Source organism: Amphiura filiformis, chromosome 10 (assembly GCF_039555335.1).
Source record: "Amphiura filiformis chromosome 10, Afil_fr2py, whole genome shotgun sequence".
Classification (NCBI taxonomy): Eukaryota; Metazoa; Echinodermata; class Ophiuroidea; order Amphilepidida; family Amphiuridae; genus Amphiura; species Amphiura filiformis.
Genome location: NC_092637.1, coordinates 28,325,613 through 28,352,960, shown reverse-complemented (window position 1 = coordinate 28,352,960; position 27,348 = coordinate 28,325,613). Strand labels below are relative to the sequence as shown.

General features: G+C 37.5%; 1 protein-coding gene across 1 annotated transcript in view; it reads right to left on the bottom strand.

Annotated features, from left to right (window-relative positions):
* Nucleotides 1-26,407, bottom strand: part of LOC140162703 (uncharacterized) — a 55,379-nt gene extending 28,972 nt beyond the window's left edge. The window contains exons 1-9 of the mRNA XM_072185975.1: nt 26,315-26,407; nt 15,411-15,472; nt 14,167-14,250; nt 11,961-12,036; nt 10,505-10,624; nt 7,947-8,048; nt 6,514-6,615; nt 1,945-2,046; nt 366-467 (exon numbers count right to left, since the gene is read on the bottom strand). Of these exons, the coding sequence (XP_072042076.1) occupies nt 366-467; nt 1,945-2,046; nt 6,514-6,615; nt 7,947-8,048; nt 10,505-10,624; nt 11,961-12,036; nt 14,167-14,195 (633 nt within the window). The 5' untranslated portion in view covers nt 14,196-14,250; nt 15,411-15,472; nt 26,315-26,407. The remainder of the gene's footprint in view (nt 1-365; nt 468-1,944; nt 2,047-6,513; nt 6,616-7,946; nt 8,049-10,504; nt 10,625-11,960; nt 12,037-14,166; nt 14,251-15,410; nt 15,473-26,314) is intronic.
* Between the last annotated feature and the right edge of the window lie 941 nt (nt 26,408-27,348).

Below are 27,348 nucleotides of genomic sequence, written 5' to 3'. Positions count from 1 at the left end.
GATCAATCGGTGGCGATTAATGTCAAGTCTCGAGGTCAAATGTCTTGCAGAGGGCATTCTTAAAGCTATGACTAAGGTCGCGTATACGTGTATACGCAATCTTTACATTTCATCTTCACTTTATTACAATAAAAATGGAGATTTAAGTAACAGTGGTGGAAAACCCTGTACTTCTCATTTACAAAACATTACCTTGGATATATATTTTCTTGGGTTTTAATTGAAGAATCATTCTCATATTCCTATACGCATTAAAACCTTAAAGTATGATGATTTTTACCAGTTTTTGACACAATCCTATTTATTATCTTAAATTAGAATAGTGCACACGGGAGCAATAACGGTCTGAGTAAAATATACCATACCTTTTGTGTATGATTGACTTTAGCTTCACTCTCTGTGACTAGAAACTTGCACACGCCTCCGTGACCTTTCAGTGATGCTACATACAAAGGTGTTTTGCCGGTCTGAAGCAAAATAGTACAAACTGAGGTGATTAGAGCCTTAATTACTTACTTTTATTTAAATATAAAAATTACCATTTTGCCTATTATGTATGTTGCAAATTCAGTTTTGGACAAAGGTTGGAGTCGGGTTAGAATTAATCTATTTGTTTATCATTTTAATCAGGTTTGACCAAAATGCTAATTTTTTATTTTAATGAAAATCTATTTATTTGATAAGAAATGTATTTCAATATATTAAGCGGGATGTTCGAATTGAAAAAAAAAATGTAGTGACATATTTTTGTGACACATACTTTTTGACCTATGACCTCCAGAAAACCATAGTCTCGGTCCCACCCGAGCTGTGCTCCTTCGTCACTAAACAAACTGTCTAGCGACAACCTCATAGTTTGTCTTTTCTGATTGGTCAATCATTGTCAGAAAATGTTAATGTTGAGAATTGGCTGTCAATCAGCGCTGGGCTTCAGCGCATGCAGCGTTTGATGGACAGCTATGCGGTTACGTAAATCCACACAACGTATGTGAGTACGCGCTGCGAGTCGCTAACATGAGAGGCGATATCAGACGATTGGCGCCTCAGTAACTGTGAGCTATAGCGTACGTTTTGTGTTTGCGGTATCTACAAATAGTGTGTGGGGGTGGGATGTGTGTGTGTGTGTGTGGGGGGGTGTGTGTGTGGGGGGGGGTGACTTATACACAAGTCACGTCCTATAACCAATTGAAAACAGTTTTATTTGGAAATTCATTAACCAAACAGCGATCGCCATTTCACGGTTGTCGCCAGACGGGTTGTTTAGTGACAGAGGAACCAGTAGCGTAGCCAGCTGGCAGAGTGCCCCTCTGACAAAAAAATGAAAGAAAAAGTGATTATTGTTTACTTTTAAATTAAATGTTCATTATAATAATGATGACATTATGTTTGCAATGTCGTTGATTTAAATTTAACTAACATTCTCATCAACTATTGAAAAATTTATGAACTGTCTTTTATATTTGACGACTGTAAATACTTGATTGACGTTCTCAAACTCAGGATGAGAAGCTGACTTTTGAGAAGAACGCATTAAAACCCTGTGCTACCATCACTACAACATCAAGATATGATGGCAAGTGCATTATAAGTAATGACAAAAAAATGAAAGAAAAAGTGCCCCTCTGACAAAAAATGAAAGAGAAAATCAGGAGGGCAAAGGAAAAGAAAAAGGGCAGGGAGCCTTTTTTCTAGAAAATTCAGGGCCAAAATAGTGTAAAATACAATTTTTTCCGCGCTACGTTTACTCTATACAAAGTCCAATTATTTTCCACTAGCTGTAGATCTATTAAAACAGCTCAATTATCTACTGTAATTTAGTGTCCAACCCATGCACTTGTTGTTCCAAAGTTTTTGGAAACTGTGGACCGCCTCCCGCACAGAATTCCCTTTGTCCTCAGGAAAATGTTTTATTCAGGCCTAGTTTTCGAAGCGAAAACATTCTACCTGTGATGGTGTGTTGACATCGACTTTACCCTCTGTGACTAGAACCCGACATACGTCTACATGGCCATTCTCTGATGCCGCAAACAAGGGTGTTTTTCCGTTCTGAAACAAAATATTTTTCAGTGAGCGATTTTTAGAACTAGCGAAGCTCATTTGCACATGCGTGATCCGTTCCAATCTTCACTCTTATAGTTTATTTATATATTCAAGAATCAAAAAAGGTTCCTTATAGAACTAATTGGGATTTTAAAGATTCATTTGGAAAACACGCGAGAACAGCCAAATAACAATTGTAGCACACCTTTGTAAGAGTTAACATGTATTGAAATTGTAATTAATTAGCGAATAAAACGTAATTTATACATAATATAGTGAAATAGTAGTACAGTAAAATATTACTGTTAAGGGGGTACTACACCCCTGGCCAATTTTGTGCCTATTTTTGCATTTTTCTCAAAAATTATAGCACATTGGTGACAAGTAAGTTATGTATATTAGAGGGGCAAGGACTACAACTACCGCACTGAAAATCCAGCAATTCAAAGCAAGTAGTTATTGATTTATTGATCAAATATTGGTTTTCCCTCATTTTTGACTGTGACTCCACAACTGTTGTCTGTGCTGAAATAAAATTTCCAATGCAGTAGTTGTAGTCCTTGCCCCTATAATATACATATCTTACTTGTCTCCCTTACGGGATTTTTGGCGAAATCTAGTCAACCGATGGCTATTGTTGTACAAGGCTCACTCAGTCATTTAACGAGGCAAACAAACGTTCGAATTTGGTGTTGAAATGAGCAAAATTTTAAGTTACACCTTTTCACCATAAAATTAATTTTCTCGGCCAAATAAAAAGCAATAATTTTCATTGTTTCAGTAAATGTCAGAAGAAAACTGTAATGCTTGGTATTGTATATTTTTTTCAAACCCTGATGTTAAACTTATGTGTGATATTTAGGCTTCTACTGTAAGATTTTCGATTTTCACAGACTTAAACTTTTTTGGGGTCAACGTTTTTGCTTTTCAAATGAACATAATTTGCTAACAAAAGGTATTTCCCAACTTTCTAAAGCACATCATATAAATCTATTATTATAGTTTTTGTCAGAATATCGGTTTTGATTGCACCATTTTTTAATTCCTACTTCCAATTTTGGCAAAATCAACTCGCAAATGTACTCATGGATGGATGATTTTGCAAGCCACAATAGAAATATCGATTATTTCTGCTGGTTATATAAGAAATGAAGTACTGGTTGGACATTTTGGCAGTCACCGGCAAGTGAAAAAAGGTGGAATAAAAACCAAACTATATAGACCCACACGATGTACCTTACAGAGGAGGGAAATATCTTTCTTTAGCAAACTATATTAGTTTGAAACGCTAAAAAATAAAATGAATTCCGAAAAAGCTTGCGAGCGAAATTAAGGCCTATAAAAATATAAAAAAAACCTTACACTAAAAGACACAATTTCATGCCTAATTTTAACACCAGGATTTTAAAAAATATATAAATATCCAAGCACTATGTTTTTAACTGACACCTTGAAATTAAGCCACAGACTTGATAATTGGTTATAGTACACTTCATCCTGTGTTAAATTGAAATTTTAAAATGATATTAAAATTCTTAGTACATTTTTCAATTTTTACAGTCACGGCTGGCAAAATACGTTTACAGACATATAAACCTTTCCAACATGATATTTTTGAGACAGTTTTGACCACCCATTGCAACATTTCATAGGGTCGAAGAAATAGACGTTTTGTAACAGATACTTTCACTTTCTGTAGTTTGAACATAACTTTCTAGAAAAATGTTAGCTTCGAATTTCTAAATAATTATGTTTAAATTTCCATTTTAAAATGCTCATAATATGTGACGTGTCATGTCAAAAGGAGACACTTTTGGGCAAGATCATAAATGGAGAAATAGCCAAAAATCTGCCCAAGGGTGATTTTTTCACAATTTGAGTTTCTTGCAAATTTGTGATCTTATTAATGTTAAAAATATTGCCTGATAGTTTCAGACCGGAATATAAATGGCATCTTGTACTTTTTAAGACATTTTTCAAGGTAATTCCTACTCTCAACATTGTCAATAATATTTTTAAAGGCTGATATCTCAAATTCCAATTTTATAATACCATAACTTACAAACTCAATATCTTCGCTTAGGAATGTCCGATTTCATTGGGGGAAAACGGCGATATGTAAAAAACTCATAATTGATAACCTGCCCAAAAGTGTCTCCTTTTGACATGATACGTCACATATATCACTTCTGCAAACGATATTAGCACTAGATTAGTGATACTTACTTTTTTGGGGCAAAAAAGGAAAAAAATCCAGCGAAAGCCAAATATCCCTATTCCACACGAAACACGTGGTTGTTTATTTGATCATTTACATATGATTTACTGCAACTTTTAAAATATGGTAAAAGTTTCTGGAAGAGGTTCATTTGCATAGTTCCATGTTCAATTTGTAGCAGTTCCATAAAAGTTCCATAAAACATATCCATGTACAAAGTACTCATATTTTATGGAGACTCGACGTTTCGCAACCTACTTGTCTGGTTTCCTATTCATGAGTGATGACTTGATCAAGCAATACTGGTGGTGTTTCTAGAAGATGTAGTGTTTCTAGAATTCGTCGGGTGCATTACATAGTGACGGATGTTGATTTTGATCATTTTATGAAAATTGGCCAATGTATTTTAAATAGTGAGTAGTCTAATATTACCAAGATTTGAAGCTCAAGTTTGCATCATTAATTAGTTAATTAGTTAATTAATTATGCAATTGACTGATTTCGATATAAGACATTACCCGACGTTTTAGTTGCTGAACTGTAATAAGGCTAATTCATTTAAATGCATGTACATGGTTGCAGACATGTCACTTTTTTCTGTTTTTGCCTGAATTTCCGAATTACATTTTACCCCAATTTCTATGTTTGTAAAAAAAAAAAAAAAAATGACTAAAACTCTGATGATTTTGTATGTAGATATAGCATGTAAATATTTGTAAATATTGACGTTCTGGTTGCGCAGTGTCCTCATATGAGGACATGTGCATAATTAATTAATGAAACGCCCACCCCCCAAATAACACTACAGTGGGTGTATTCTTGTAATCCCTTTAGATGTAAAATAACACAATATAAATTTTTGTAGGAATTTAAAACTTAACTCGTGCATGAAAGGGTTGCACGATCATTTAAGGGGGTATTACACCCCTCGATAAATGTGTGTCTATTTTGCATTTTTCTCACAAACTAATAACACAGTGGTAACAAAAGTTTTGTATATTATAGGGGCAAGGAATCCAATTACTACACTGGAATTTCAGTGACCCAAGACAAGCGGTTTGTTATTTATGATCAGAAATAAGGTACCGTCCCAGCAAACACAAAAGTTTTCGACATCATTCGCAAAAGGTTATAAAAGGTTGTCAGAAAACGTTTAAATGTCGGGTTATATAAAGGGTATATTAAGAGTGATAACCTTAAAAAACAATTTTTGATAATCTACTGCTCATCAAACAAAAATGTTTTACAGAAAACGTTTAAATGTCGGGTTATATAAAGGGTATAAAAACGTTTTAATAACATTCCAAAAACATTTTTTTAAACTTAATACAAAACATTCTAAACAGAATGTTATTTTGGGGTTGAAAAAATATTTTGCGAAAAATGTTTGCCCAAAATATTTTCAATAACGTTTTAAAAACGTTTTCATGACCTTTATATAACCCGACACTTAAATGTTATTAAAAGGTTTTGAAAAAAACATTTTGAGAACATTTCTGTGTTTGCTGGATTCAAATATTTTAACATAATGTTATTTAAGTATTGACACAATATTTGACAAAAATGTTTGCAAAAATAGTTTACAATAACATTTTTTGAAAACATTTAAAAATATTGCTGTAGTGTGTTTTCATAAGAAACGTTTTAAAACGTTATCATGACCTTTATATAACCCGACATTTTAATGTTATTAAAATGTTTTTACCTAAACCAAAAGCCAAAATATAACTTATTTAAAACGTTTTTAAAACGTTTTTGTGTTTGCTGGGGTTAGGATGTACCTCGTTTCCTATCATATATACTGAACCGCTTGTCTTGAGCCACTGAAATTTCAGTGTAGTAATTGGATTCCTTGCCCCAATAATATACATAACTTTTGTTACCAGTGTGTAATTATTTTTTGAAAAAAAAAATGCAAAAATAGTCACAAATTTACCACATGGGTGTAGTACCCCCTTAATCTGCCTGAAAAAAGCATGCAATGGGGCAAACTGCAACTTTTGAGTTTGCATTTTCCTTAGAGTTTGGATCACCATGTCTTTATTTCTCAATCGATTTCAATAAACGAGGTCTTAATTCCGAGGTACGACATGTTTGTCTTTGTTTAGGATATGCAGGGGTAAATATAACCGGTACCTTACTACTCTTGCAGACTGTAAAGTGACTCTGTGGTATCCATTTTGAAAGCAATGATACTATATTCAATTTCAACTGGACAATCGATAAATATAATAATCGAAAGGGAAACATACTACCTGTTCTGCTATGTTGGCATCGGCTTCACACTCTGTAATTAGAAACCTGCACACGTCTACATGACCATTTTCAGATGCCGCATAAACTGGTGTTTTTCCGGACTGGAGTCAAATGCAACAATATTCAGTATTAGCGTTGCGATATGTTTGTACCTCTTTTTGGCATTAAATCAGTTTAAAAATATGCAAGAAATGCCCTTACAGAGAGTAACCCCGAATGTCTTGCGCATACATGTACATATAAAACAATAATCGGTAACAATTTTATCGATTGCTCCATATCCAAATAGGTATAAAATGGGGAGGTGTTAGAAGGGATTCATACTGGTACCATTCTTGTTGGTTACCAAATGGTGTGAAGTATCCTAGTAGCAACGGAACAGAATTGCAAAGCACTTTTTATAAAAGAATATAAAGGGGACGAACCTGTGTTTAGAAGCGACTGGACCAGACTGTTCCATTTAATATTGCTGGGGGCGGGGGGCTACACCTCCTCAACAGTGAGTTTTTTACTTTCCCGGAATTGAAGAATGCAAGTACCCAATTTTACACTGGGGTGGGGAGAGGTAAAAGGGGTGAAGAGCACTGCGTAAGTGCAAACCACGTTAACGCCATAGGGACTCGAACCCACAATCTAGAGCTAGCTCGCGATTATCAGTCGAAATCTTAGACCGCTGCGCCACCGTAGTTACTTCCTTTATTGTGTTACCTAACTGACTACTGACCAATGTTCTCAAATAATAGCCCAAGGCTTTATAGAGGCGCTATGTAAAAACCCAATAACAACATTAAAGGTTCTGTTTGCATTCATGCCTGTATTTTCTTTTTCTTCGGGATCTTCCAGAGCATCAATGTACATGTAGATAGCAAGTACCATTGAGGCCTATTGACCTTGACTTATCAGGCGAAGGCTGAACATAACAAAGCTATTGTGGAAGAAATAGCCCGAGACAGAAGAAATGGTTGGGGACATGTTTTCTGACCACGTCCAACGCTAACTTCGCTGTCCCTAGACCAACGGTCACCGTTTACCAGATGAAAAGTCTAAGTACAACAGAATATAGAGATGTAGCTGAATAAAATTTTTATGACGTCATAGCGACATTATGTGGCATATGGATGTTCTTATTTTTGTTATCAATGGATAGAACAGACACATAGATATCCACTGGTACCAAAAACAACGGCAAATGGGGTTTAATATAGATCCCCCTGGGTAAGGTGTGCCAAAAATACCTTGTCAAGAGAAGGGTTAAAATCCTGTGTTCGCATGACTACCTCGATGGCGAAAAGCTAATTATGAGGAGCGAATGACCATTGTTTGCCCGTTTGTGACATATTGTAGCTGGTTTTTTTCTATTTAAATTACCCTACTGTATAAGAAAGTACCCAATTGTCTGCATGAAACAAATAAGTCGTGGAAGAAGTTGTACCTGATGTAGCTTGTTGACGTCAGCTGACCACTCTGTGACTAGATTCCTGCACACTTCTAAGTGACCTCTATCTGATGCCGCATACAGGAGTGTGTTTCCGTACTGAAGTAAAATACAACTAGACATAGCTGTGGTCCATGACCACGATCACGACCTTTGACTCCAATATCTCTGAACACACAATAGACACTGAGTAATGCCAAAACATGCGTGCACGTGACATCACTTTGCTATGCTATTTGTGACAGAAGAGGCAATTTGAAGGCATTAATTAGTCTCGGACTGGAAGTCACTATTAATTCCTTTGACCCCAAATCTGTAAACATGGTATAGACACTGGCTGAAGTCGATGCATGTTTATATGTGGCGTCACTCTGCTATGTTTTTTGTCGTAGAAGAGATATTTTGAATGTGTTTTGTCTCGGGCCGGAAGTGATCGCCTTAATGACCTTTGACCCTAAATAAAATACCACATATAAGGTAATGTAAACCCATATCGTCTCTTTGCTGTGTTTTTGCTGGCTGATTAAATTGTTGAATGTATTTTGATTTACCATTGAAGAGACCCCTTAACGACCTTTGACCCAAATGTATGTACACATTTCCTATACACTGGGTAATATCATTCCATGTAAAATCAGGGTATTTTAAACCCTACGATCCCTGTACGAAAATGTTACCCCGCGAATTTCATGTGACATAACATGGTCCTAGTCAATAGCGGTTGTGGCCACGTTACCTTAATTGGTAGCAATACTCACAGTGAAATTTAATATTGCCATAGCAGTACTATCAATCTATATACATTAAACCACTCAACTGGACACCATACTCATCATGAAGAATGGGCAACAACCAAACTGAAAACTGAGTTATTTGAATGAAATGCAGCAGGGACATATATAATCCCACAGAAAGTGGATTGTTAACTCAAATTGCATTTGTTTTAAAGTAAAATAAATTTTGGATTTATAAAGCGCCTTTCTCCAGATCTTAGAGGACTCAAAGCGCTGTAATTTCACTGCAATGGTGAATCATCACAATCAGATCGCATCAACTAGGTTGCTGCCGAACGGCGCATACCTATCCGCATTTAGATTGTAACGTCCACCAATTATCTGTGCAGCTCCCCAAATTCCATTGGGTAAAGGAAGTTTTTGATAACCAAACAACTAATCACCGATTTTTGCGGTACAGGAGGAAACCGGAGATCCCGGAGAAAACCTGCGAGAGCGAGCATGGAATCGGGATAAACCAAGTGCACATGAGTCCTTGGGCCGCGCCGGGGCTTGAACCCGGGACCTCAGTGGTGCAAAGCGAGGGAATTACCGCTGCGCTAACTCGCCCTCCCAGGAATTTAGGAATTGAAGTAGAAAAAAGATTACATACCAGTGTTTTGAGCTAATGTCATCAAAGTGGTTCATGTTTTTAGAGTAGAGAAGGGAGTCAAACCCAAGCGTAGTAAGCTTACAAAAGTAAGCTTACTTTAGAAGTTGCACAAGACAAGCAGAATAAAACCGAACAAACTTTCTGCTTATGTGCTTGCAATTTGCAATGTGTGAAGCTAGAAACAGATGATTAGATTAGACAACACAAATCACAAAGCTTAGCCTCAGCCTCGAGGCTTATGCCTTCATCAGCCCAATGTCTACGCTAGTGCTAGTTTTAGTAGTACTGCTAGCCTATGCGTGGTGAGCAATTAATTCTTGAATATAAATCTCATGCATTCCTCATCTAGGCCTTTGCCTTGGTTCATCAGCCTAGGCCTTTGCTTTTTACTCTATGCTCTGCATAGGTGTAGTCTTGAGTCTAAGCTTTGATGAGCCTCAATCATACGAATACAATGTCAAAGCCTGAATTTAAGCCCAAGTCTAGTCTTAGGCCTAGCCTAATGTTGGTTTCATACTTTCTGCCGCTTGTCGTTTCATCATGCTGCTTGTATTTTCTGCAAGCGGAGCGGCAACGGTAGCGGCATGACAATGTTGCTGCTCAGCACTGCCGTTATTTAATGTTCTCATACGTCAGAGCGGTGCAGCTCCTGAATTGACTTGAGTGTAACATTTGACCACAGGGGGACATTCAAACTTTTTAAGTACGTTTTAATAGCCATATTTTTAAGCTTCTGACAAATGCCATCAATTACTGACGAAGTTTAGTAAAATATCACCACAAACATAATAAATTTGACAAAAACAAAACATATTGCATAAAGTCCGAATTCTGTCCCCCACAAAGCTCAAGCTCAAAGCTTCGACCTACCTAAATCCACAATTATGAGCACCATAATGTAAACTCATGGAAAACACATTTTCTATCCAGAAATTATTTTACACCATCTCTCGACACACCCCAGTAAATATATTTATTTAGGCCGCGCAGTTAATGCAGACCGCTTCCAGACTAGTCATGGAATTTTGCGAAAAAATATTCCATACTTAATGTCAAGTCTGTAAATTTTGTACATTTGACTTATATATTTGTCCAGTCTTGATAGTATATTTTTGTCAAGTGTTGATCTTAGAGTAATTGTTTTATCAATCTTATCATTTTATACATACCCTCGCTGTTCCTTTCACCCATTTCTTACTGGCGCTAATCAATGCCTCGCATGCATCGATATTTTTAGATAGTGCGTCAACTAACACGTCCAGGTAAGAGCTGTCGTCAGATCTAGTTTCCTTTAATAACAAAAAGGAATAACCCAAGTACCATTGAGACCTATAACCTTGACCTATTTTGCTCTGTTATCTAGGTAACGAAACATCCCAGATGGTGCAATCCTATCCTTATTTGAATTGATTTATCAAAACAAACATTTGGACACCTCTTTCGGTAAAAGCGGAGCACTTTGCTGATTTTGACTCCATAGAGCCAAAAGACGTGACCTTTGACCTTTTTGGTTATAACTCGGTACACCCTAGAATGGTCAAACTATACATTTTCTGAATCCTTGTGCAACTTCTGAGCAACTTCGAAATTTAACCCTGTGTAAAGTTCGATGACCTTTTCCCGCCAACATGATTAAATCTGAAGGAGTCTCACTTCAGAGACGATGTTACCGAAGTCTGTCGTAGGTGGTATACTTTCATGACATCGCATAATTACACCCCGAGTTCTACGGTCCCGATGCCTAGAAATCATGCGCGTAATTGATGGGATTGTTTGTTTGATGATATGATTATGAATTAGTTTATTGTCTCCGGTAAGCACAAACTATTCCTCTTACCTAGGTCTCTCTAACCTCCTGTTCCCTCTCCCCAGTGAAGTTCTCCCCCTTCGCCTCCCCTACATTCGATTTCTCCCTACACACTATTCTACCCCACCCTTGAGTTCTCCTCTCCCCATCATTCCCTTTCCACTTCCAGTGCTCTCTCCCACCTGTTTCTCTTTCTCCCTCCCCTTTAATACACCACATACACTTCCCCCTCTCTCTTCTTATTTTTCCAGTAAAAAAGTAACTAGCTTATATATTGGAAGTCAAATAGCCTTCTATCGATCCTCCGACATGCGATAAGGACTTATGTCACCCCTTTTGTAATGTCGAATGCAAATATTTCGATGGTCTATATTTTTTCACAGCGAAAATAGCCAAGGCTTTAAACCATGTTTTTAAATGTAGATTGACATGCTCGATTTCTCTGCTCGTGAATATTGCACTGCGAAATTTAAACATTTCTTTTGTATACTTAGATCAAGTAACTTCAAACCAAATCTTCTTCAAACGATTATATAACAAACTGAAATGAAAACCGAATCTCCTTGCTACATATTTGAAGTTTCTAACAAAGGGTAGAAACAATCCATCGATAATCATGTCAGTCAATTAAAGAGCTCAGGCAGAATAATAGGAAACCACGTGGCCAAAGCCAAAACCAAAACTAAAACGCAATATTGAAATGAGGGAATGAAATAAATATATACATACGTATCAAGTAGTCAAAAAGTACCGTATGATTATGGTATGATTTGTTTTGCTTTTTGTTTGGTACTATATGGGAAATAATTTATACTTACCCAAATTGCTACACAAGTCCATACACTATTCTGGAACTTCAGTACATCTCTATTTTTAATAGCTGCTGTAACATCCCTGCAAAGATTCAATAGGAAACGAGATGTGCTGAGGTCTTATAAGACCACGAAATTATCTTTCGTGAAAAATGTAGGCACTATATCTAATTATAAAATGTAACCATTGGTTGACCACTGATGACCTTGAAATGACATCCATCATATTTTGGATTATATTGGCATCACATATACTGCACTGATTTTCATTCAAATTGGATAAACTTTTGGATATACACCTTGGGTCATTGTTGTATACAATGTGACCTAGTATATACAAGAATTTCGACTTTTTTCGACGCGAATTCGAGCGGGCAGATTGCCTATTCATTTGTGTGTGGAGAATGCCGTCCAAAAATCATCTTGCGAAAAGGCGGTTTAGGCAAGATCGTGTCTTCTTACGGCATTTGGACGGGCAGCAGAAGTTCGTACAACGTCCTTTTTTGCTATTGCTATTTCGTTGCGTTAAACAGTTGTCAAAGTGTTTTGCTCATAGATACTATTCAGCAAACACCAAAATGTTTTTAAAACATGACAATGCATGTGTTTTTGGTTTTAGTTAAAACTTTTTGATAACATATCAATGGATATAAAAATCATGAAAACTCTTTTTTACAACCTGTTATAGGCCTACTGAAAAAGATAATACAACAATATTTTAAACCAAAATTCGAAATGCTATTGTAAAATATAATTTTGGCAAACACTTATTTTGTGTACTTAAGTCTATTATGTTAATGTTTTGCAGCAAGTTTTGAACAAAATGTTTTTTGAATGTTATTAAAACCTTTTATACCCTTGACCCTCATATACCCTTTAACCAGACATTTAATGTTTTCTGTAATATATTTGTGTTTGCTGGGTATTTATCGAACTAGGCATTTATCAATTTTGCTTTAAAAAGTAAACAAGGTACTATTATGATAATGGGGTTTGTTTCTTGTTTCTTGTTTCATCCAAGGCATTCAACACCAAACTATGTTAAGGTTATTTAGACAAATAGCATACACGTGTGAACAATAGGCCTACTCATTGTCCAATAACCCGCAAAACTCAAATATCGCTAATCTGTACTAAATGCTTAGAGCAATAAATACAGCCAGTCGTATTTGTATATCAATACCGAGGAAAGTGGGTTCGATGAGAGAAGATGAGACCCAAAGTATATCAATGCGCGCTTCCTATATCTTTGGATATATTTGTCTCAGCATAGCGCCACCATGAGCTTATTGCAATTGCGTTTAGATGTATTCTCGGGTCAGACTGTGTGCGGCTATCATGAACATACTAGGAACGACGAGCGTTAGGACCCACACAAACTGCCTGTGTAGGAGACTAGTTTGGATGTGAACGGGACAATGACATTGTACGGCACAATGTCGTAATACGTAATCCGTATGGCGTTAGCAGTGAACGCCATTTCGCAATCTCTCTAATGGGGTATGGCTAAAATGACCACAGCTGACATTTGACCCCATATCTGTAACTCAGTACACATCATTCAATGGCCATAATAAGGTTGTCACAATTTTTATTACGATCGAGTTTGAGGCCAATCCAAGCATTTCGGTGATTTAACTTTTGACCTCTTTAACGTAAACGCTGGGTCACGGATGGGGTCAACTGTATTTGTTTTGTGTTTAAGATGTCACCTGGATTATTCCTGGTGAATGTCAGCTCAATCGGAGCTTGTTTGTAAATTTTGACATTTGACCTTTGGGTTCAAGACTATCATGACCTTCCATACCATTAATGTTGCATCACTGTAGCAATAACGGGCCCTATCTGTCTTCCATAGGCTGAGATACAGCCAATTTGGCTCAATTTTAAGCATTTTATCGGGTGCCAGAAATGACCTTAGATGACCTTTGACCCAAATCTGTGACTACAGTAAACATCGGTGATGCAGTGGCTAAGACTTCGACTCATAGTCGCGAGGTAGCTGGAGGTTTTGTGTTCGAGTCCCGTGACGTTAACATGTTGTGTATTTAAGCAAGGCCCTTCACCCGTATTGCCTCTTCCCAACCAGGTGTACCAATTGGTACCGAGTCAATATTAATTCCTGAAGGTTAACAGACTCGATCGAGTAGGTGTATCGATTTAGATGGAGGAGTCTGGTCCAATCGCTTCCAAATGCTGAACACATACTTACAGTTGAAAGTTTCCAATGAGGATGTCCATTGTCACTTAAAACGGACCAACGCTGAAGCCCAATTTCTTCTCGTATTTTATCATTCTGTTGGAAACAGGAAAACGAAAAAAAATGTGACGTGATGATGGAGGTATAACCTTTTTGAATGAGCCTCGTTGATCTCTGATATCTTACATGCTGGAATATTGAAATTACTCATGACTAAAGTAATTTTTTTATTACTTCCGTGGTCCAAGCTGTGCGCCAAGCGTAGACGAGCATACACACATAAGAAATAAACAATCACGCTGATTGGCTGATCAACGCACTTGACAACAAGCCGGTTGACCCATTGGTCGTCGGCGCGGCGCGTAGTAGGCTATCTTGTCACTTCTACGCGATCGCAATTCACCAGCGCGTACCCTGACCACGGAAGTAATAAAAAATTAACTTTATAATCTTAAAATCTCGGCTACAAAGTAAAAGTTATTTGATGAAAATGTGTTTTTTGGTTATTTAGATATGTTGGTTAAATCGAATACAGAGGTACATCGAAAACGTTTTAAAACTGAAGCCAAAAGTTTAGTTAGCACCATACTGCAGCTTTGGATAATCTCCATAAAAATGTTTTTTCTTAAAGATGGGGTTGTCCAACTGCTTACTTGAGCTTGTCTTGGGACTTCAAAACAAAATAAAACATACTTTATATGAGACGAACAGATTAAAGGATTCAACAGACACAAACATATGTTTAGTGAAATTTGCCAGATTTCGCCTAGACCACGTTTAAGGTTATTTCGTAATCGCGTCCTTATTTCATGCAATGGATACATATTGACATCGAAATCAGTTTGTTAATAACCCTGTATGTACCGGGTTTCCCAAAAAAGTTTACATGTAGATTTTTGAAAAAAAATCTAAGATAATGTTAACAAATATAAAATGACATAATCTATGTACCCTTTACTAGTACTCCTGTGTACTTTACCCCTCATTCCATGCATTTTTGGGTACTTTGATTCGCTTCATAACACGACGAACATAACATTTTCTGCATTTTTGTAATGCCTTTTTTTGTCATTTTGGAACGTCATTTTTTGCTACCAACCGCAACGTAACCGTCTTACGGGAATTCCATGATTGACCATAATTGTACAATGGATTTCACACTCTAGAGGGCATACTAACTAATTTTCGACTAATGTAGCATGCGGTTGGCGTTCCCGTATCACGTCTCACGTAAATTTCGCAATCTCTATATTTACCTGCTATAGACGCTGTGTGGTGTATTCGTCTTCGTCATATCATAACACCTCTATTCAACTCTCTGAAAATCAAAAGAAATTAACAATAATGTTTACGTTCTTTCCCATAGCGATTTCCAAACGTAAGTATCGAACGGCAGTGGAATCTATTCAAAATCACTCTCCTGTGACGGGGTTTTGAATATAATGCACGGGCGTTCGATGCTTATAGTACGTTTGGAAATAGCAATCTCTGTAATACACACTTCAACTCGTAACGTTTTTTATGAATCCAATTATAGTACTCTCTAAATGTAAAAGAGTGACAATCTCATTCCCGAAAAGAGTGATTCACTTATAAGACCACTCAAAAAGGAGTGACATGCGTTTTTTAACTTTAAAACCACTCAAAAAAGAGTGAAAACCACTCTTTAAGAGTGAATTTTAACTCTTTCAAGGAGTTAAATGAAGGACAACTCTAAAAATGTGTTGTCCTTCATTTAACTCCTTGAACGAGTTGAAATTCACTCTTTTATAGTGGTTTTCATTATTTTTGAGTGGTTTTAAAGTTTAAAAAACACATTTCACTCATTTTGAGTGGTTTTATAAGTGAATCACTCTTTTGGGGAGTGAGTTTTTCACTCTTTTACATTTAGAGAGTACGTTTAAGAGACCTTTGGACTATGTTTGCCTGACAAGAGGTAGAAAGTTGGATTTGAGGTGCATGTGCTTGGTTTATAATGGTATTTAGAATATTAAACGGAATGTTAAACTTTCGTACACGCTTCACACATAGCTCGTTTATTTACACACTCCACCAAAGAGGCATATTGGAAAGGCTAGCATCGGGCAACGGCGATAGCGGCGATAGATGCAAGTATGAAATCCAAATCTGTGTTTACCCAATAGACATCAGCTTGTGTCAATGCATATGGGTCACTCCATATAAAATCAAGGAGGCGCCCCACCTGACCCCCTCAGATTTGCTTTATATTTTAGTCATATATTGTACCTGTAAAAATATTAAAAACCTGCAAATTTGAGGTCTGTAGCTCTCACGGATTTTCTGTGGCAGCCATTTAAAGTTGGAGGGGGGGGGTCTAAATTTGGACCCAAAAGTTGCCCTTTAAATAAATTTCATCTTTGGGAGTCTGTGCCTTCTTTATAAAAAGAGGAAGAGGTCTGAAACTTTGTATACACACTAACTGCATGCCCAATTTGTCAAAATATAAAAAATAATGTAAATGCGCGTTGTGTCACGGGGTCATTAAATATGCAAGAAAAAATGTAATGTTTTGTAAACTGGCAAGTTTAGCCCCCCTAAATTCACATTTTTTGTCAGATTAATTATGTTTTTTTGTCACTGATGCTATATATAGGATAAATACAATGCATATCCAAAAAATTGGGGTCACAACTCATTTACATCTCGAACAGCGCCCTCACGAAGATGAAATTTATTGCAAATTCAACATTTTCAGGGGGCCCAAAGTCGACGTGGTCCACCTTCAAAATTTATAAAACATCACTTTTATATGACTACTAGTCTTAAATTACAACTTTGCTAAGTCCCAGTAATTGTATAGGTTGACTTCATATAAAATAGCAAGCCCAAATTTGACCATTTTCTTATGATTGCATGTAGTGCAAATGTGCCGAATTTGGAAGGCTTGAAAGTCAAATTGGCCACAATATTGAAAATAAATGATTAGATGAGTAGTTATTGGCCCTATTTACTTTTATTTCCATTTCATTTTCAATATATACAGATTTTCTATGGCAGCCATTTAAAGTTGGAGTAGGGGGATCTAAAAGTTGCCCTTTGAATAAATTTCATCTTTGGGAGTATGTAACTTCCTAATAAAGAGAGAGAGAGAGAGAGAGAGAGAGAGAGAGAGAGAGAGAGAGAGAGAGAGAGAGAGAGAGAGAGAGAGAGAGAGAGAGAGAGAGAGAGAGAGAGAGAGAGAGGTCTGAAACCTACCTTGTATACACACTAATTGCATGCCCAATTTGTCAAAAAGTTTTGTATACTGGCAAGTTTAGCCCCCCTAAATTCACATTTTATCTCAGATTAAATGTTTTTTGTTGTCACTGATGTGATATATGTGAATTTAGGGGGGCTAAACTTGCCAGTTTACAAAACATTACATTCTCTTGATTATTTAATGACCCCGTGACACAACGCGCATTTACATAATTTTTTTAATTTTTTATATTTTGACAAATTGGGCATGCAGTTAGTTAGTGTGTATACAAAGTTTCAGACCTCTCTCTCTTTTTATAAAGAAGGCACAGACTCCCAAAGATGAAATTTATTTTAAGGGCAACTTTTGGGTCCAAATTTAGACCCCCCTACTCCAACTTTATATGGCTGCCACAGAAAATCCGTAAAAGCTAAAGACCTCAAGTACAATATATGACTAAAATATAAAGCAAATCTGAGGGGGTCAGGTGGGGCGCCTCCTTGATTTCATATGGAGTGACCCATATGTGTCAGCCGTATCTCTGCACCATGTAATCTATACGAAAAGCAGTGTTAAAATCTGTGTTAAATCCCATAGACCCCAACTATAGCCACGATGGCGTGACGTTTGACCCCACATAGGTCATATTGATGTAAAGGCTGGGGTAGTGAAGCTTTTTTCATGCGTATAATAGAACTGTTTTTTGAAGTATTTAGTACAATCATTTTGTTGCGTGACATTATTCCGTCTCTCTGTTGTTTACATTATTTGCTGCATGGCTTTTGCTTAGCGTCGGATTGAATTTTCAGTCCAATCCTGAGATCATCCCTTACCTTGTAGTTAGTGAGCAACATGTCGCAAAGCAAAACCCCGTGAGTCTATAGTGATACCTTTTGAGGGTCATAAAATGGAAAAATGTTGCCAAAAATCAAGTCGGGGGAGGGGGGGGTTGTGTGCCGCCAAAAACATCAAAAATACCAGAAATATGCTATATTGAACAGGGTTATTGTAATTAAAGCACACCAAATGTCTAGCTATTATATATGGAGGAGTCCCACCAAAACATGACAAAAATGTGGTCACACTGGAAAATCCAATATGGCTGCCTTAAAGGTGGGTAACCCTATTGGTATTGGATATGGATTGTCTTTAAAATTACATAATAATATCAAATATCGCCCCCTTTATGCTGCTTTGTGAAAAAACGAGAGCATTTTAAGCATAAATGTGAATAAATAGCCAAATTTGCAATCCAATACCTTGGTATGCGTGAATTGCATTCTGGGCAGGCAAGCAACAACAACATGTGCCGTAATTTCCGTTCGTCATGTGCCGTGCAGTGCGTGCGTGATGCGATTGTACTGACAATCAAGCTCCAGTACACGGTCCGATACATGCATGCGATACATTCCGATAGTGGTGACATTATAGTTTTCATATAGTCTACTACTCACCACAACCAGTTTTTTCATTTTGACCCCTATGAAAACTGGAAATTAACCCATAACTTTTTAACCATAGGTCGTATTGAGAAAAAAATACATAATCGTGATCCTTGGGCCTAGGCATATAATATGATATACTTTGAAGTGATATTTGAACATTTTCAATTTTTGACCCCTGTACATTCCTCTATGGGGTTATTTTGGGGTCATTTATTTCAAAATGCTTAAGGGTGCCAGAGTGTCATCCGCCAAAACAAAACACCAGAAAAACAAACATGCGGATGCTTCTTTTGAGTCACGCCAAATTTCATATTTAAGCACCAGACTGTTACCTTTCTGATCGTTCGAAAAACCTTACAAATTTAATATCGCAATTGCATATAACACTTCTGGAAATGTTTGAAGTTGATATTAGAGGTGGTGCAATAATTATGTGTACCCCGGGTGGTGAATTCTCAAAATGGTCTGCCAAAAATCGCTTGCCCCCCCTCTGGCCGTGCCAAAAATCTTTGTCCCCTTTCGATGTGCCAAAAACCTTTGCCCCCCTTTTGATGTGCCAAAAATCTTTGCCCCCTTACACATGCAAGATTTTGGGGAACCCAATTTAAAACCTTAAATTGTCTTATCATATAATGCGAGCGCATTGAGCAGGAAATTGTGCATATTTGAACGTGTTCCTAACGTTTTCCTACGCCTTTTTAGGGCGTAATATAGAAACGGCGCTCAAAATATCTGTGCCAAAATTGCTTGCCCCCTTCGACCTGCCAAAACTCGCTTGACCCCCCCTTTTGACCTGCGCAAAAATGCTATATTGAACAGGGTTATTGTAATTAAAGCACACCAAATGTCTAGCTATTATATATGGAGGAGTCCCACCAAACATGACAAAAATGTGGTCACACTGGAAAATCCAATATGGCTGCCTTAAAGGTGGGTAACCCTATTGGTATTGGATATGGATTGTCTTTAAAATTACATAATAATATCAAATATCGCCCCCTTTATGCTGCTTTGTGAAAAAACGAGAGCATTTTAAGCATAAATGTGAATAAATAGCCAAATTTGCAATCCAATACCTTGGTATGCGTGATTTGCATTCTGGGCAGGCAAGCAACAACAACATGTGCCGTAATTTCCGTTCGTCATGTGCCGTGCAGTGCGTGCGTGATGCGATTGTACTGACAATCAAGCTCCAGTACACGGTCCGATACATGCATGCGATACATTCCGATAGTGGTGACATTATAGTTTTCATATAGTCTACTACTCACCACAACCAGTTTTTCATTTTGACCCCTATGAAAACTGGAAATTAACCCATAACTTTTTAACCATAGGTCGTATTGAGAAAAAATACATAATCGTGATCCTTGGGCCTAGGCATATAATATGATATACTTTGAAGTGATATTTGAACATTTTCAATTTTTGACCCCTGTACATTCCTCTATGGGGTTATTTTGGGGTCATTTATTTCAAAATGCTTAAGGGTGCCAGAGTGTCATCCGCCAAAACAAAACACCAGAAAAACAAACATGCGGATGCTTCTTTTGAGTCACGCCAAATTTCATATTTAAGCACCAGACTGTTACCTTTCTGATCGTTCGAAAAACCTTACAAATTTAATATCGCAATTGCATATAACACTTCTGGAAATGTTTGAAGTTGATATTAGAGGTGGTGCAATAATTATGTGTACCCCAGGGTGGTGAATTCTCAAAATGGTCTGCCAAAATCGCTTGCCCCCCTTCTGGCCGTGCCAAAAATCTTTGCCCCCTTTCGATGTGCCAAAAACCTTTGCCCCCTTTTGATGTGCCAAAAATCTTTGCCCCCCTTACACATGCAAGATTTTGGGGAACCCGAATTTAAAACCTTAAATTGTCTTATCATATAATGCGAGCGCATTGAGCAGGAAATTGTGCATATTTGAACGTGTTCCTAACGTTTTCCTACGCCTTTTTAGGGCGTAATATAGAAACGGCGCTCAAAATATCTGTGCCAAAATTGCTTGCCCCCTTCGACCTGCCAAAACTCGCTTGACCCCCCCTTTTGACCTGCGCAAAAATGCTATATTGAACAGGGTTATTGTAATTAAAGCACACCAAATGTCTAGCTATTATATATGGAGGAGTCCCACCAAAACATGACAAAAATGTGGTCACACTGGAAAATCCAATATGGCTGCCTTAAAGGTGGGTAACCCTATTGGTATTGGATATGGATTGTCTTTAAAATTACATAATAATATCAAATATCGCCCCTTTATGCTGCTTTGTGAAAAAACGAGAGCATTTTAAGCATAAATGTGAATAAATAGCCAAATTTGCAATCCAATACCTTGGTATGCGTGAATTGCATTCTGGGCAGGCAAGCAACAACAACATGTGCCGTAATTTCCGTTCGTCATGTGCCGTGCAGTGCGTGCGTGATGCGATTGTACTGACAATCAAGCTCCAGTACACGGTCCGATACATGCATGCGATACATTCCGATAGTGGTGACATTATAGTTTTCATATAGTCTACTACTCACCACAACCAGTTTTTTTTTTTTTTTTCCTATGAAAACTGGAAATTAACCCATAACTTTTTAACCATAGGTCGTATTGAGAAAAAAATACATAATCGTGATCCTTGGGCTTAGGCATATAATATGATATACTTTGAAGTGATATTTGAACATTTTCAATTTTTGACCCCTGTACATTCCTCTATGGGGTTATTTTGGGGTCATTTATTTCAAAATGCTTAAGGGTGCCAGAGTGTCATCCGCCAAAACAAAACACCAGAAAAACAAACATGCGGATGCTTCTTTTGAGTCACGCCAAATTTCATATTTAAGCACCAGACTGTTACCTTTCTGATCGTTCGAAAAACCTTACAAATTTAATATCGCAATTGCATATAACACTTCTGGAAATGTTTGAAGTTGATATTAGAGGTGGTGCAATAATTATGTGTACCCCAGGGTGGTGAATTCTCAAAATGGTCTGCCAAAATCGCTTGCCCCCCTTCTGGCCGTGCCAAAAAATTGTTTGCCCCCCCCCTTTCGACGTGCCAAAAAACCTTTGCCCCCCCCTTTTGATGTGCCAAAAAATCTTTGCCCCCCTTACACATGCAAGATTTTGGGGAACCCGAATTTAAAACCTTAAATTGTCTTATCATATAATGCGAGCGCATTGAGCAGGAAATTGTGCATATTTGAACGTGTTCCTAACGTTTTCCTACGCCTTTTAGGGCGTAATATAGAAACAGCGCTCAAAATATCTGTGCCAAAATTGCTTGCCCCCTTCGACCTGCCAAAACTCGCTTGACCCCCCTTTTGACCTGCGCAAAAATGCTATATTGAACAGGGTTATTGTAATTAAAGCACACCAAATGTCTAGCTATTATATATGGAGGAGTCCCACCAAAACATGACAAAAATGTGGTCACACTGGAAAATCCAATATGGCTGCCTTAAAGGTGGGTAACCCTATTGGTATTGGATATGGATTGTCTTTAAAATTACATAATAATATCAAATATCGCCCCCTTTATGCTGCTTTGTGAAAAAACGAGAGCATTTTAAGCATAAATGTGAATAAATAGCCAAATTTGCAATCCAATACCTTGGTATGCGTGAATTGCATTCTGGGCAGGCAAGCAACAACAACATGTGCCGTAATTTCCGTTCGTCATGTGCCGTGCAGTGCGTGCGTGATGCGATTGTACTGACAATCAAGCTCCAGTACACGGTCCGATACATGCATGCGATACATTCCGATAGTGGTGACATTATAGTTTTCATATAGTCTACTACTCACCACAACCAGTTTTTTCATTTTGACCCCTATGAAAACTGGAAATTAACCCATAACCTTTTAACCATAGGTCGTATTGAGAAAAAAAATACATAATCGTGATCCTTGGGCCTAGGCATATAATATGATATACTTTGAAGTGATATTTGAACATTTTCAATTTTTGACCCCTGTACATTCCTCTATGGGGTTATTTTGGGGTCATTTATTTCAAAATGCTTAAGGGTGCCAGAGTGTCATCCGCCAAAACAAAACACCAGAAAAACAAACATGCGGATGCTTCTTTTGAGTCACGCCAAATTTCATATTTAAGCACCAGACTGTTACCTTTCTGATCGTTCGAAAAACCTTACAAATTTAATATCGCAATTGCATATAACACTTCTGGAAATGTTTGAAGTTGATATTAGAGGTGGTGCAATAATTATGTGTACCCCGGGGTGGTGAATTCTCAAAATGGTCTGCCAAAAATCGCTTGCCCCCCCTTCTGGCCGTGCCAAAAAATCTTTGCCCCCTTTCGATGTGCCAAAAAACCTTTGCCCCCCCCTTTTGATGTGCCAAAAATCTTTTGCCCCTTACACATGCAAGATTTTGGGGAACCCAATTAAAACCTTAAATTGTCTTATCATATAATGCGAGCGCATTGAGCAGGAAATTGTGCATATTTGAACGTGTTCCTAACGTTTTCCTACGCCTTTTTAGGGCGTAATATAGAAACGGCGCTCAAAATATCTGTGCCAAAATTGCTTGGCCCCCTTCGACCTGCCAAAACTCGCTTGACCCCCCTTTTGACCTGCGCAAAATGCTATATTGAACAGGGTTATTGTAATTAAAGCACACCAAATGTCTAGCTATTATATATGGAGGAGTCCCACCAAAACATGACAAAAATGTGGTCACACTGGAAAATCCAATATGGCTGCCTTAAAGGTGGGTAACCCTATTGGTATTGGATATGGATTGTCTTTAAAATTACATAATAATATCAAATATCGCCCCCTTTATGCTGCTTTGTGAAAAAACGAGAGCATTTTAAGCATAAATGTGAATAAATAGCCAAATTTGCAATCCAATACCTTGGTATGCGTGAATTGCATTCTGGGCAGGCAAGCAACAACAACATGTGCCGTAATTTCCGTTCGTCATGTGCCGTGCAGTGCGTGCGTGATGCGATTGTACTGACAATCAAGCTCCAGTACACGGTCCGATACATGCATGCGATACATTCCGATAGTGGTGACATTATAGTTTTCATATAGTCTACTACTCACCACAACCAGTTTTTTCATTTTGACCCCTATGAAAACTGGAAATTAACCCATAACCTTTTAACCATAGGTCGTATTGAGAAAAAAATACATAATCGTGATCCTTGGGCCTAGGCATATAATATGATATACTTTGAAGTGATATTTGAACATTTTCAATTTTTTATTTTTTTTTATTCCTCTATGGGGTTATTTTGGGGTCATTTATTTCAAAATGCTTAAGGGTGCCAGAGTGTCATCCGCCAAAACAAAACACCAGAAAAACAAACATGCGGATGCTTCTTTTGAGTCACGCCAAATTTCATATTTAAGCACCAGACTGTTACCTTTCTGATCGTTCGAAAAACCTTACAAATTTAATATCGCAATTGCATATAACACTTCTGGAAATGTTTGAAGTTGATATTAGAGGTGGTGCAATAATTATGTGTACCCCGGGTGGTGAATTCTCAAAATGGTCTGCCAAAAATCGCTTGCCCCCCCTTCTGGCCGTGCCAAAAAATCTTTGCCCCCTTTTGACGTGCCAAAAAACCTTTGCCCCCCCTTTTGATGTGCCAAAAAACCTTTGTCCCCCTCCCCCCCCCCCCTGTTATACATGCAAGATTTTGGGGAACCCGAATTAAAACCTTAAATTGTCTTATCATATAATGCGAGCGCATTGAGCAGGAAATTGTGCATATTTGAACGTGTTCCTAACGTTTTCCTACGCCTTTTTAGGGCGTAATATAGAAACGGCGCTCAAAATATCTGTGCCAAAATTGCTTGACCCCCCCCCCTTTTGACCTGCGCAAAAATGCTATATTGAACAGGGTTATTGTAATTAAAGCACACCAAATGTCTAGCTATTATATATGGAGGAGTCCCACCAAAACATGACAAAAATGTGGTCACACTGGAAAATCCAATATGGCTGCCTTAAAGGTGGGTAACCCTATTGGTATTGGATATGGATTGTCTTTAAAATTACATAATAATATCAAATATCGCCCCCTTTATGCTGCTTTGTGAAAAAACGAGAGCATTTTAAGCATAAATGTGAATAAATAGCCAAATTTGCAATCCAATACCTTGGTATGCGTGAATTGCATTCTGGGCAGGCAAGCAACAACAACATGTGCCGTAATTTCCGTTCGTCATGTGCCGTGCAGTGCGTGCGTGATGCGATTGTACTGACAATCAAGCTCCAGTACACGGTCCGATACATGCATGCGATACATTCCGATAGTGGTGACATTATAGTTTTCATATAGTCTACTACTCACCACAACCAGTTTTTTCATTTTGACCCCTATGAAAACTGGAAATTAACCCATAACCTTTTAACCATAGGTCGTATTGAGAAAAAAATACATAATCGTGATCCTTGGGCCTAGGCATATAATATGATATACTTTGAAGTGATATTTGAACATTTTCAATTTTTGACCCCTGTACATTCCTCTATGGGGTTATTTTGGGGTCATTTATTTCAAAATGCTTAAGGGTGCCAGAGTGTCATCCGCCAAAACAAAACACCAGAAAAACAAACATGCGGATGCTTCTTTTGAGTCACGCCAAATTTCATATTTAAGCACCAGACTGTTACCTTTCTGATCGTTCGAAAAACCTTACAAATTTAATATCGCAATTGCATATAACACTTCTGGAAATGTTTGAAGTTGATATTAGAGGTGGTGCAATAATTATGTGTACCCCGGGGTGGTGAATTCTCAAAATGGTCTGCCAAAAATCGCTTGCCCCCCCCCTTCTGGCCGTGCCAAAAAATCTTTGCCCCCTTTCGATGTGCCAAAAAACCTTTGCCCCCCCTTTTGATGTGCCAAAAATCTTTGCCCCCTTACACATGCAAGATTTTGGGGAACCCGAATTAAAACCTTAAATTGTCTTATCATATAATGCGAGCGCATTGAGCAGGAAATTGTGCATATTTGAACGTGTTCCTAACGTTTTCCTACGCCTTTTTAGGGCGTAATATAGAAACGGCGCTCAAAATATCTGTGCCAAAATTGCTTGCCCCCCTTCGACCTGCCAAAACTCGCTTGACCCCCCCTTTTGACCTGCTCAAAAATGCTTGCCCCCCCGTTGGCCTGCCAAAAAATCTTTGCCTCCCCTATAATTCACCACCCGGGGTACACATAATTATTGCACCACCCCTTATGATAAAGATGAAATCAGTTATACCTTTTACAAATGTTTCAAAAAGTGAGCCGAGGTACATGTAGGGACTTGTTAAATTTGCTGATTTTTTTACATTGTCAACTTTTTTTTTTGGTAGATTAAAAATGTACGTGTTAGATGCCATCAGCTCGCAGAATGCCATATTATGTACGTACACACATTAAACCACTTTGAAGCCAAAAAACAAAATAAAACACCACTCCACCACCCATAAATTCCAATTATCTCCTAAAACAATATGCCCATATATCGGATAATATGTATAACTTACTTCACAAACCAAAGTAGAATAGTCAATTGCCGCTACTTCCTCTTCAAAATGGCGGCATAAATCAGTTACATGAACAGTTAGCCCTACATGGGAATGCCGAGAGTGTATGTGATGCTTGAATGAGTAACTTTAAAAAAAGTCTCAAAATCCCCGCTTTATGAATGACACTATATTGTTAAAGTTAATGATCATGACCTTACTACCAAAAGAATATTATTAGGTGCCGTCCATAATGTTCATAATTTTAAGTTACGTACAAATTCTATGTAAGGGGGGGGGGGGATTTTGTACACGTGTACATAAGAAAACTGGCGATTTGTTTGAGTAATAAAAATATAAATGTGAACAATCATGGTGTTTTCTAATATTTTCGTCTATAACCAATTGACCTGAGAAAATTTCAATTTACTGTTCATTTCAAGGTGACAATTCTATGTGCCAACAGTGATGTTCTCTTTTTAGTCTATTATGCATAGCGTTCCTATACCTTAATTAATCAATTTCATACTGAAATACACAAAGAGCGTTTCCTATCCTGGATTAGTGTGATCAATGATTACTAGGATATGTCGCAACCATGGCAACAATTGTTACTGTTGCAACAAAAAACACGAAGCCCATTAACTGCAAGAACATTATTGTAAAAGAGATGTTCCCTTTGGCTGTCCCCATTATTTGATGTGGTCCCGGTGGTTCTTAGTAGAAATGAGAGTAGTTCGGCAGATTTGGGCTGCATTTTCTGCTATCTGTTGTTTTAATATTTATTGATGGCTCTCTTTTTATGAAAATATGGTTCAAGAAATGACGTTTTCCAGCATTTCGTAACCAATCTACGACATCTTACCTTAATTTCCAACAGAAACTTCCTGAAAATTGGAATAAATTCGAATCTCTCTTTCGTCAAACATGGTTTGAATTCTAGGTAATTTTTTGAGACCCAAAAACACCCACGGGTTTATGATGCAAAGAATGATGCACACCTAGATTTCGGATATTTTGTTTGATAAGTATTATAATTTTTTTATGTTTTTTTT